General features: G+C 42.1%; 1 protein-coding gene across 4 annotated transcripts in view; it reads right to left on the minus strand.

Moving 5' to 3' along the window:
- SGMS2 (sphingomyelin synthase 2) overlaps window positions 1-13,506 on the minus strand; it is a 113,323-nt gene that overhangs the window by 33,159 nt on the left and 66,658 nt on the right. For all 4 annotated transcript variants that reach the window (XR_002643662.3, XM_022567092.3, XM_089911592.1 and 1 more), the window contains 3 exons: window positions 11,227-11,344; window positions 5,767-5,920; window positions 200-366 (listed from right to left, as the gene is read on the minus strand). Coding sequence is in view for 3 of the 4 variants with exons in the window: in XM_022567092.3 (XP_022422800.1) it covers window positions 200-366; window positions 5,767-5,920; window positions 11,227-11,344 (439 nt within the window). In the remaining variant the exon portion in view is untranslated. The remainder of the gene's footprint in view (window positions 1-199; window positions 367-5,766; window positions 5,921-11,226; window positions 11,345-13,506) is intronic.

The raw sequence follows: 13,506 nt of genomic DNA on the forward strand, positions 1-13,506 counted from the left end.
TGTGGGTCAAGGAAGATGGAAGAGTGAAAGGAGAGCTCATAAGGTTGAGCATATAAGTTTAAGTGAATTGACCTAAACCACACGTTTAGGCGGCAACAGCAGTTATTCCCATTAAGCTACTGGAAACTCCGCTGTGTGAAAAGGGGTCCGCTGCATTTAAAGAAAAGAAATCATCCAAGGATAATTTCATCGCTCTCACCTTTTCATTGGCCATGGAATGGTACCACCAAAAGAGCCGTGTTGTGATATAATAAGCAACGATCACATCGACAGTATAGTGTTCGTGTGCTACAAGAATACAGATGATCCCAGCAGCGCTCAGCAGCCAGCAGATTAGATGATACCACCAGAAGTGACGAGGCGAATCTGGACAGCAGAAAAGTGAACAGTTAATAGGATTCCCAGAGGTGGACTGAATGACGACAGTCTATCCTAATGACCGGAGAAAAGTCTAAGGCCAGGGAGTCACTGAAGGAGAAAATGGATTACCCAAAATGAGTCCCTGTGAACTGGCCGGGATTTGCTCCGGTTGCCCGGGGGAGATGGGGTGCTGTTGGTAACAGGTCTAATAGTAATTCCCTGGGGCGGTTGGTAACACTAGATACTCTAGGTCTTACCCACAGTGTTTAATAATTAGGAAGAGAACAGAAATATTTCACATTAGGTTGGAATTGGCTCATACTGGCTCCTGTAGGGACCCTACTGGAAAGAGAAACAGGAGAGTGAAAAGAAAGGATAGTTGTCGGGAACTCCCTGATGGTCCAGGGGTTAGGACTCAGCACTTGCACTGCTGTGGCTGGGTTTAACCCCTGGTCAGGGAACTCAGATCCCATGAGCCGTGCTGTGTGGCCAAAAAAAGAAAAAGAAAGGGTCGTTGTCTATGAAAAAGGGGCGGTGGGGTGGAGGAGGTAATGAGAAAGCAAGAGTAATTTTAGGTCTTATATATAAACTTACTTTGATTTCTGCAGGGGGAGAAAAATAGTATTTGTGGCTAGCAATATTTTGATTCTCAGCAATTTTATACTGTTATTGCCAATAGCAACTATAAGACACTCCCTATGTAAAGCGTGGGATTCATGCCTATTCACTTATGGGTTTGAGCCTTACCTAGAGAGGGCACTAAGTTCATGACACTGATCAGCTATAAGAGAGAACTAAAGCGCTCGGTAGGTTACACATGATCGCACGACCCCCAGCCTTCCCACACAGGTGGTAATGACACAGGTGTAACTGGAACCAGTGCTCATCTCTAATAACTTTTCTTTTCTTTGAATGACTGTCTCCTTTTTTCTATTTTAAAGCTTTATTAGCTCACAAAGATAATAATCGAATAAACTAAAATTTATTTCATATTTAACTGTGTTTATATTTATAGTGATATTTACTTTCAAGTGTGGAAGAATGGTTGAATAGCAAAGAGATCCATTTCCAGAACTTTACATGACACATCAAATCAAACATGGTTCAAATAGAAATTGAATAGCTGTTGCTCATTTAGTCCTACGTGGAACAGTAAGATGATAAACCCGTATTTGCATTTGAAAGTCTGATTTCCTACTTCTGAATGTGCAGCTCGTTATTTCCAACTCTTGCTTGGTTCATTCTGCCACGAGGTTCTAGCAGATAACTCAGGAAATCCGAGAATTTTATAGCTAGGAGAGGCCTTACTTCTGCAGCCTGGGGGGCCAGATCCAGTCCCCATAACTGTTCTGTTAGGATCTGAATGTTAAAAATTGAAGTAACATTCAGAAATCTGGAGATTTCACTAAATATGCATTCTCCAGCACCACAGACCTCACCCCTCCCTGAACCCTCACATCAGCCCTGCTTCCCTTCCTAACAGGTCATCTGGTATTTACCTTAAAAGTCCAAAATGTCTGAGCAAAGCACAACTATTTTCTATTTGTTTATCCACAAGAAGCAAAGCTGAAGTAGGCAGGGAGTAAAGAGGTGGCCCATTTTACTACTCGTGGAATTGAAAATGAGGTTTCAGGAATGGCTAGATGCCCTAGCACTGCTCTCCTAGCACATAAAAATGTATTCTCTATGAGCTACCACACTGGGATCACTGCTCATTAATTGAGAACACTGGCTGGCCCAAAGAAAAGATTTAATATAAACTGTTTTGAAATAGAAATGGCAAAATGGTAATCCTCTCTGTTCTCTCATTCTACCCACAGGGATAACCTTGAGCTGAGAGATGATGATACAATTATTAATGAACTCCACTGTCTGTGTGGGATCCTAGCCCTAGCTGTCAATGAATAATAGAGACAATAGACTTTGTGTAGTAGTAAGGTAAAAAAAAAAAGAAAAGAAAAAGTAGTTTTCTCGACTAGCAAGACATTTGGTTCTAAGAGCTACATTGATTTCTCCAGGCTAATTTTATAAGGAACCTAAGTCCCAAAGATAATATTTGCACACCTGTGTCAGACCCTCTCTTGCTAATCCACAAAATGATTCTGGTCCCACGTTTTCAACTCCTCTCATGACTAAATTCAAATCTGCTTGTAACAACGGAGTAAACAGGGAGAGTCCAAAATGATCAAAAGGCAGGAAAGCAAAAAATATACAAATGATGTATCTAATTCTAGAAGCAGAATGTTCAAAGAAACCACTGGAACCAATGCTTACTCGGAACAACGACACATGGTATAATTTAGAAGGTAACTGTTTTTCCTAATTGCATAGGAAATGGGCGTAAACATGGAATGCCCAGTTTATGTACAGAACTGACTCTGAAGTTGGGTTTGTATCAAGCATTACAGATGTGCCCTTTTGTTTCTCACCAAAACTTGGAGAAAGTGAGAGTGGCATGGACATATATACACTACCAAATGTAAAATAGCTAGCTAGTGGGAAGCAGCTGCATAGCACAGGGAGATCAGCTCCGTGCTTTGTGACCACCTAGAGGGGTGGGATAGGGAGGGTGGGAGGGAGACGCAAGAGGGACGGGGATATGGGGACATATGTATACATATGGCTGATTCACTTTGCTGTACAACAGAAACTAACACAGTATTGTGAAGCAATTATACTCCAATAAAGATCTATTTAAAAAAAATAGAAAGGAAAAAGCAGAATGTAATTCTTTTCTTGATGTACGTAGACTTATACAATTTAAACAACACAAGCTCAAATCATACGTGGGGAAGAAAATGTCTCTACATACTGCATCAGCCTTTATTAAAGCATAGAAATAAACACAAAGTTGCCCTGCTATTGCTCTGAGGTGAAAGTACAACAATGAGCAATACATCCAGGCTATTTCTTAGCAATTCTATAAGATCAGACAGCTTGGGTTTCCAAAAATTCTAAACAGAGCCAGGAAATTGGTAGTGTACCCTCTGCAGTCAGCCTGCTTGAGTTTGAATACCCCATCCTCCAATTACTAACTGCGGACTGTGGCTTAATTCATTCACTTTCTTTATGCTTAAGTTTCCTCTGAAAAATGGGGAAAAAGTGTTTCCCTCATGAGGTAGCTACAAGGATTAAATGAGTTAATTTGCATCAAGGCCTTGGAATAGTGCCTGGAACGGAAAAAATAGTACTATGTCTATTTGCTGTTATTGGTAATATCACTTGGTCTTCAATTATTTTATGAAACTGACTCTCAGTTTCCTGGGATGTTTTCTCTTCATTACCTTATGTTTTCCACCCACAGTAGCTTCACTCTAACATGTAATTCCTCCCGGCCCTCATCCTGCTCTTTTTTTTTTTTTTTTTTTGGTATGCGGGCCTCTCACTGTTGCGGCCTCTCCCGTTGTGGAGCACAGGCTCTGGACGCGCAGGCTCAGCGGCCATGGCTCACGGGCCCAGCCGCTCCGCGGCATGTGGGATCTTCCCAGACCGGGGCACGAACCCGTGTCCCCTGCATCGGCAGGCGGACTCTCAGCCACTGCGCCCCCAGGGAAGCCCATCCTCCTCCTCTTCTTCTATAAGCTTTTAGGATCTGCAGATTAGAGAGAGGATCCTACAACCCAAATGAACCTCTGGACTGGAAAATGACTGATCTTACACAGATCAGTTTTTGCTGAACTTTCCACAGCAAAAGAGTGAGCACTATAAACAACATAAATCGATCTGCCCACCACCCAGAACCTGTAACTAGGTATTAGAAATTAGAAATTTCAGAAGATTGAAATTTAAGGGGGAGTTATTGGCGCACAGACAGAGCTAGGTTCCTCCCCTCCACCACCCCTCTCCAACCGTGTAAGAACAGAACTATGGGGCAAGGTGCAAAAGGCCCTCTGCCTTCAAGTCAGACAGTATGACAAAGGCTGAACACTTAACGTGCTGCTCTCCTAACTGAAAGCTTGTGTGTAGCATTTAGAAAGAAAACAATTCAGAAGATGTACAACTGTCACCAAAAAAAACAAACAAGACCTCATCTACTACGGAGACCCTCTTCTCTTTGTCATATTGCCCTCAAAGCAGAATTAAAACCTATAACCCCGGGCAGTCTATGGGGCAAGAATTCACTTCTGCACCACTGGAAGATAAACCTTGATGGGTCTAAACCTGTTTGGATTAATGACAGACTAAGAGAAGAAGGGAGAGAAGGGGATTAACCAAGGAGGACAGAGGGAAGGGCCTCCTTCCCCTGGTCTCTGCCCAAAGACCTCCGTGATATGCTCTGCAAGTGAAGAAAATTGAGATAAGCCTCTAAAAGAACACTGGCATGGGGATAGGGTATCTTGGAACTAAAGATGAAGGTTAATACCGACCAGCTTGGTAGAAATGGAGGGAGAAGCATCACTACTTCAAAAGGATTTTGAGATAATGGGCCCAAATATACAAAGCTTCAGAAATCTGCTAGGCGGCTAAAACCAAATACAACCTCCTTCACGATGCACAAGACGTTATTCAAGCCCCCCCCAAAAAAAAAACACAATGCCACTGGAATACACAAGAATTTTGTATAATGGGAATTAAGCATATAAATATGGGGAGATATTTCATATTCTCTTCTCCATGTTGCTTTCTAAGAAGAAAACGGTTAGTATTGGCAAACTGTTTCATGAAGTTGCATATTCAAGCACAGAAAGCTACTGGAAGGGACGAAATTAGAATAAAGTGGGATAAGGAAACGTTACAAAAAGTTTAAAAAGGGGAAAATATTAACCAAAGTATTTGGGGTGATGGAATGCATGTTCCATACAATGGAAATTTCATTCAAAAGTCCTTTCCAGGGCTTCCCTGGTGGCGCAGTGGTTGACAGTCTGCCTGCCGATGCAGGGGACGCGGGTTCGTGCCCCGGTCCGGGAAGATCCCACATGACCCGGAGTGGCTGGACCCGTGAGCCAAGGCCGCTGAGCCTGCGCATCCGGAACCTGTGCTCCGCAACGGGAGAGGCCACAGCGGTGAGAGGCCTGCGTACCGCAAAAAAAAAAAAAAAGTCCTTCCCATTTGGCTCTGGAGCACACTGATTCTTTTTTGCAGTAACCTTAACAATGATTCTTCTTTGTTTCAACATTAAAATAGCTTTTCATACCTTAAGAAGTACTAACCAAGGAGGGAGACATTTTGGAGGCACGCTAAATGTTAGCAAGAAGCCAGGGCCAAGCTTTAAGCCTTCCTTCAGTGTTCAAATCACATACGACTGGTTGAAATGATTTAAACACACACACACACACACACACACACACACACACACACCTCTTTCCATAGCTATCGATTCCAATAGAATAAGGACTCATCCGTTTCAGGGCTTAGGGATCCCGCCCACTACAACAATCAGTAAAGCAGGAATGAGTTATTACTTACATTCTTTGATGAACAGATAAGTAAGTGTCAGCACAACTGTGTGACCGCTGAAGAGGAAGTCTCCACACAAGATATGCGACCCAGTTATGGACAACCCGCCACCAGAAATCAACCGTAGAATCCGCTGTACTTTTGCCTGAGAGTCTCCGTTGAGCTGAATGACACAAGAAGATCAGGAAAAAAATGTATAAGCTGATAAAATCATGTTTTAGCCTAATTTATGTGATATTTAGAAAGGCCACCAGGTTGTGATTTTTTTCTTTTTAACTTCAGTCAAAAAGAATCCAAGGGGGAAGCTCCTCAAACTGGATTTTATTCATTGTATTGGCCAGTTTTAGTGATACGCTTTAAATTATTCAATATGTTACTAATAATACATTTTAGTGGTGGTGTGTCCTTGGGCAAAGCTTTTAAAAATACTAATAACCAATGACTTCACCACAGTTATGGACTAAAAAGATCAAAGCTCCTTTCTTTCCTCTTTGCAGGGGGAGGCTGGGGTTTCAGATGGCAAATACTTGATTCGGCTGCACTCCACATCACTAATATTCTACGGTGTATTCATACCTTGTGTTAGGTGGGCAACCTAAAGTGTGCATATAGCTGTATTAACATCTGATCAAAACATTTACAGTTAAAAAGAGCTGCAGTACATTAACTAATTTAAACAGGCTTGAAAATGACAGATTAGGGATGTACTGGCAGCTGTAAAATGAGTAGCTCGATCAGGAAAAACACCCTCCAAAGCAATAACCTGTGTGCTGTGGCAGGAGGTCAGGAGAGAGCTCCCTGGGCAAGGGTGGAGAAGCCCCGAGAAGCTGTCGTGATGACATGGGGAACAATGATGGGTTAGGGCGGGAGCTTGAGGCAAGAGTCAAAAGTTCATATCCCGTTAAAACTTAAGCATACAGGTATCACTTACATGTGGAATCTGAAAAATACAACAAACTAGTAAAATAACAAAAAAGGAAGCAGACTCACAGATATAGGGAACAAACTAGTGGTTACCAGCGGGGAGGGAAGGGAGAGGGGTAATATAGGGGTGAGGGAGTGGGAGATACAAACTACTGGGTGTAAGATCGGCTCACGGATGCATTGTACAACACGGGGAATAGAGCCAATAATTTGGCAATAACTGTAAATGGAGTGTAACCTTTAAAAATTGTATTAACCCCCCCCCAAAAAACGCCCCCCAAAACCCAAACCTTAAGCATACAGGAAGGAGAGTGGACTGAGATAGAATACATGGGAAAATGGAACATTGAAACACTGTACGGCCGGATGGAGGGTTTCCGATCAGTCTAATAGCAAGTGAATAGGTTTAGAAAATCAAAGAATGACACTCAGAAATAAAATGGAGTCAGGGTATACACAAGAAGAGAAATACAGAAAGACCATTAATGACTATTTTCACTTGGGACCAGGGGCACAGTTGTAAGATACAGTGCTTTTCATACTCAGCGATGATCCTTCTGGGCAACTGGCCCCTGAAGCATGGCCAGGCCAGACATGATGGTGGCAAACTGTTTGGTGGTGTAGACAGGTAGTGTCTAGTCCAAGTAGACATGTAGTGGTGAAGGAGGGTAAGATGTGTACAGATGGAGGAGAAGATGGTCTAGGAGTAGAGAAATTGAGTCTCCAAAGCAGGTGGGAAACCATCCTATATGGTAAAATGGGAATTACGGCAGGATTCCTTGCCTAAAACTTTCCTGATTAAAAATATCTTATGGATCTGGAAAGCTTTCTGGTATTCAGGCGACCCTTGTAAAAAGGCAAACACACTATCGGGTGATAGTTGAGAATTAGGCTCTGCAGCAGAAAATGACATGAAACAGGATTAGAGGGCAACGTGAGAAACTGGAGGTTTCAAAGAAACTCAACTTTCTTCAAGAGTTTGCTTAGGCCGAGCCCAGCTGGCAAAACCGAGAGAACATGTGCAGTTTATCAAGAACTGAGTCCTTAAACCAAACATGCCAAGTAACAGGTGACCCTGCCTTGAAAAGACAGGGTCTAGCAGGCAGTAAAGGATCCAGACCCGGAGAAGGTAAGGACTGTTGACAGAGTTGCAGGACTCACTTCAGGTGCCCCTCAGGAAAGGCGTACTGCAAACCACATAAAATGACGTGAAAGCCCTTGATGTGGAGGATAGAATCTAGCATGCGCTTTATCAGATCAGCCACAGACCTTCAGGAATTTCTGGTTGTGCGGTTGGTACAAACAACTGTCAACAATGAGATCAAATAGAAAGGTACATACACTCTGCCTGACCATTGTGTTCCCAGTTTAAAGAACATATTATTCATTTCAAAACTATAATAATATTTTTTTTATCCACTGACCCACCCCAACTCAATACTCGAATTTTCTAAGGGCAGAAACACTTAAATTTCTTTACTAGAAAGAAATTTAGATGGATCAAAAGACATAATTAAACCAGGAACTAAAATACTGCCACACATTCTCTTCTCCCCCCTTTCTTTTCTCCCCCCTTGATTCCATATGCCTTCACAGAACAGAGGAAGGACTCTCTTCTTGCTTTTTCTGTACTTTCTCAGTTCTTAATTCCTCAGTCCTGTCACTGCTATCTTAAGATGTCAGATCATGCTCAGCATAAATGTTAAACTGAACTTCAAGACAGGAAATTTTAAAAGAGGGCTGAAAGAAAACTGGGAAGGGGGAGGGTAATAGTGAGAGTCGGGATTAACAGATTATTTTCTAGTTCTGTTCTATTTCATTGAGGCCCTCTATCACACACCACTAAAGACTCTAGTTCCTCTTAATTTCCTCATTTTTCAGACCCATTCTATGCCATTCCTGGTTATGAAGCTGAAGATGTAGAAAACCAGGAAGAGAAGCATTGACCATAATAACCAAAACAGACAGAGCTCAGTGTTCTCAAGGGTTCCTCAAACTATGACCTCCACACAACATTTCCCACAAAAATAAATTAGGTACAAGAGAGCCCAACTTGGCTGCTGCCAAACCAGAAACCTTACCATCCACACCATCCCTTCAATTTAGAAGAGAAGTCCTTTGGACCTCTATGGCCAGGATGAGAGGGAAGCTTTCCCAGGGAAAGGAATGTAGCTGTGCCAGCCCAACATTCCTGTGGCAAAAGGGGTTTGAGAAGCTAAATCATTTCATGTGAGTTCTAATAACTAGGTCAATATCTATTTGAACACAATTTTCAGAACTCAAATTTTGCAACTGCAAACTAAAACTTGGGTGTGTGGGATGAAGCAAATCGTTAAGCCAAGGACTTAAAGTAAACCATAGGATAGAGAAGGGGGAAGACAACTGGAAAACTGTGAGAGCCAAGGATTTCACTAAGGGCCTATCACTGTGATGGCTTCTGTGCTCACATCCACTAAGTAACAAGTGATGGGAGGCATCAGTGACTAGTCAGATAACCTTCCATAGCAAGTGGCTTCAGTATACACAGTTCTGTCATTGCTCTCAGTCACTAAGGGCATTCTATAGAGTCAGCAACAAAGGAGACAGGTAGATTATCTAACAGTTTTGTAACCACAAAAATCTAAGGAACACTCGAAGCCAGCGGCTGAACCACATTTAGAATGCAACTCTGCCTCTTGCTCTGTAAGACCACATCACCTCTACTGAAACAAACTGATCTGTGTTTGTTTTACTGAACCACGATCCAGGCACCAATAGCCTGCTGATGCTTCAGGAAAAGGTCTTAGGTCTTGACATCTGAACACAGGGGCTGTTCCCAGAGCTTCCACTGTGAACATTTGTAGCTTGGTTATCCAGCAGTACATTTGCTCTTGTGGCTTCTGAAAATTGCAACTTTTCCACAGAAGATAATCTTTACATGCTTTCTGTAATCATAGCAATTCATCCCTGCAAACCTCACCCGTTACTAGGATGGGCTTGCCTTCTTTCCTGTGGCCATTTCTTCATTTAACCCATTGCAATAACCCCTTAGAAGGGTTTATTATGCTTCTGAACTTCTCCCATGACTTAAATTAGTTTCACTAAAAATCAGTCAATGTTTAAATTCAATATGTACACTTTCAATTACAGACACTTTCTGCTTTGATGGCTTTGGAAAATTATAGCTTCTCCAAACCACACCTATATTTGGTGAAGGAGACTGTTGACTTCTTCAGAACAACTCTATTTTTCCTTCCACCTTGGACATCTGCTTAGTGTTCAGTTAAATATGATAGACTTCATTCTCTTGCCCAGAAAGCACATGATTTGTCAGTTTCCTTTTTAAACCAGGGCACACTGGGGTCTAAGATGATTAACAGCTCTCTTGAGAAATGACTCTACCTGGAGAAACTATAAATCCTGCTTACAACAGTTTCAGTATCCATTCTCACACTCTATCTCAGTGAAAGGCCACTCGATCCTTCCAGTTGCTAAAAACTTTGAGGTCATCCTTGACTTCTTTCTCTTAAACCCATATCCAACTTATTAGCACATCCTGTGGGCTCTACCTTCAAAATATATCCCGAGTCAAACGGCTTCTCCTCATTTCCACTGCCACCACCAAGGTCCAAGTTCCTACAATGGGCACAGAGGCCCTGTGAGATCTGTGGCTGCATCATCTCAACTCCTATGCAGCCACACGTGTCTCCCTGCTCTTCCCTGAATGCACTATGGTTAAGTTATTTCTTTGTCCTGGAGTTCTCACCCCATTCACACGGCTCACTCCCTCATCTTGGCTGCCCAAAAGCTTTCTTATTGAAGAAGTTTTCCTGACCACTCTATAAATTAGAACCTACCCTCATAGACCCTTTCACCCTTACTCAGCATTACTGTTCTCCATCTGATAGCCACCTGACTTACCACCATGTAACAAGTTATGACTTCATTTAACTGTCGCCATCCTTCAATAAGAATATACGTTCTCTAAGGGCTTCCCTAGGGGCGCAGTGGTTGAGAGTCTGCCTGCCGATGCAGGGGGCACGGGTTCGTGCCCCAGTCTGGGAAGATCCCACATGCCGCAGAGCGGCTGGGCCCGTGAGCCGTGGCCGCTGAGCCCGCGCGTCCGGAGCCTGTGATCCGCAACGGGAGAGGACATCCACAACAGTGAGAGACCCGCGTACCACAAAAAAAAAAAAAAAAGAAAAAGAATATACGTTCTCGGAGGAGGAAAACTTTGTTTTGGTCATTGCTGTTACACAGTGCCTGGTATATAACAGGAACTTAATACTTTCAAAATGAATTCATGAATGAGTAAATGAGAAGGCAAAAATGCAGAGTCAAAGACCCAATAGTAACTTCCAGTTAGCAGAAGATGAATTTTTTATGCACAAACACATAAGTTTTATGAACACATTTTAATGTTTCCCCCCAAAATCTAAAGCAAAACAAAATATGCTAGATTTCAATTAACATATATGAACGTGTCTAGGAGAATGCATAACAGAGAGCAGGTGTTCAATCACTGTTTGCTTAATGTCCTCTAAATGGTAATTCAGAGGGGCTTACCTTTGGAGCACACTGGAAATGCATTCCAGGCACAGGGAGAGTAGTAACGTACATCGTGATACAGCGATATAGGTACAAAGTTCCAATGATAAAAAAGAATCTGCGCCCCACTATTGACCTAAAGGAAAAACAGGGATGGGGAAAAATAGGTTTACTGGGGTTTTTTGCTCCTAAGGCAACATAAAATAATGTTTAAAAGGGTAAAGAATAGTTGGAGTTTTCAGAAGTGAAGATTCACATACTGCAATTGATCTAGGTGGGTTGGGCCCCAAAGGAATGAGTCTCTGAGGAGAGGGGGTGTTAAAGTAGATTAAGGGTTTTACACAACTACCACTCCTAAAAAAGGTCCCCTTTGCCAGAGAATTCAATGAACCTCTCTACGTTGTCAGTCAACTCACTGCATTAATAAACCCTCTCTTGAGAACACAGCAGAGGTATAAGCGAGCCACGGTCACAGAGGAATTAACTAATGAGCTAAGGTGATACGACATAATTGGGCACACAGGGAAATGGGACAACTCTTTTAACCTAAGTTATATAAGCAAGGTTTATTTGGAGACTATCCAAAAATATTCTGACAACTTAGGCATGAACTATTTTGTCTACAACTATAGAGATTTTCAGAGAATTATATTTTGAAGATGTTCAAAGTGTCCTCGTGCATTTAAGGACATTTAAGAGTGAAGCTGTAAACTGATTAGTTTACCCTGATTTTATGCAATCTTGATCAAAAGAGGTAAAAAAAAAAAAAAAAAGAATCCCACAAGTCCTTTTTCACTTTATATGTTTCGGTGAAGACAGTTGTCTTGACTAACATTAGTCCCTGTCCTTCGCCCCCTAAGTCGTCAGTCTAAGGCAGTGGTTCCCAGAAGCTGGCTTTGAGCACACTGTCCTCCAAAGGGAAGGGTTCTGCCCATCTGCACCACTGTCTCTTGGGTACCTGAATGGGCCTCAAGAATTCTGAAGATGACTGTTGTGTAGTTAGAGGTGGGCCTATAAACTCTGGGCTCTATAAAGATGGCTGGGATCCACAAAGCCCCTAGGATTACTAGTTATAACTTCCCTGGTACACAAAATATGTTACTCCAGGTCTCCCATTTTCAGAGCTCTCAAACTTCCAAAACCAGTGATCAAAAACCTCTGGAAAAACAGGCAATTTTAGGCATGTGGAATATTTTAAGTTTCCTCCAAGACTGTGGTCTGCCATGGATCAAGGTCTAATTCAGGTTACCGTTGGGACTTCTAAAGCATCATGTACAAATATAATTTTAGCTGCCTGTCTCCAAGAGCTATTTTAAGGAGATTCCAGGGTTTCTGGGGTCAAAATATAGAGAGAAACACCTTGACTAGTTGATGAAAGTATCTATTTCTTGCAAGGCATTTCTTTCAAAGGCTTGCTATTCTAGCCCTGCCTTTTCTAGTACTGAAAAGGAACAGGTAATGAACATTGCTGAGTGCTTCCATTTGGTTAAGTGAAAAACTATTCTCCCTTTGATTCAAACCCAGGTTCAAAAAGAGTGCTGAATTGTGCTCCATGCTGTTAGACAAGGTGAAGTAATAAGCAGGAATTATTATGGGTCAATTATATTCATTCCAGTATTCAGAGTTCAGCTGTACTCAGAACAGAAAATTAACTTAAGAGGTGAAACATGCACTCTGCAGCCTTAGTTAAAGAACTACTGCCAGTGATTTTTTCCGCCATAGCTTTCAAGGTGTTTTAAGTGAGAGAGTGAGAGGGAAAGAGAGAGAACAACTAGAATTTCTTATTCGGCTGGAATGTTCAAAACGGGTTATAAAAATGACTCTACCAGTTATTAAAATATAAGATCCAATTCTATATGAAAAGTAAAAAGGAAAATTAGTGTGATGTCCCCAAGTTTTTGCTGGTGGATTGTGACCCAAACAGTAGCTATCATTAAAACATGCGGCTGGCCTGTGTGAAAACAAGTTTTGACATGGTAAAACCGAAGTTGGCACTGGAGAGACAGGTAACAACTGTCCTCTACGTGAAGATGCAAACACACCGAGACTGTACTGCAGGCTGGAAGCCAGCTACTTACCCGGCCCTGGGAAATTTCTTTCACACACATATACAAATAAAACTTTGCTCTAAAACAAAGGAGAGAGCAAATATCTTTGGCCTGAGCAGTCTCTCTTATATTCAGTGTCAATTCCAGACACTAAAAAGGAAAACGCTAAAGTTCAACTGCTACACTGTTTGCTTGTAGCATAAAGCACGTTATAACTAACAACTTTAGCGTAAAGTTCCCCTACTAAGTA

This window comes from Delphinapterus leucas, chromosome 5 (assembly GCF_059928025.1).
Source record: "Delphinapterus leucas isolate spDelLeu-1000000601 "Yukka" chromosome 5, BTC_Dleu_Yukka2, whole genome shotgun sequence".
NCBI lineage: Eukaryota > Metazoa > Chordata > Mammalia > Artiodactyla > Monodontidae > Delphinapterus > Delphinapterus leucas.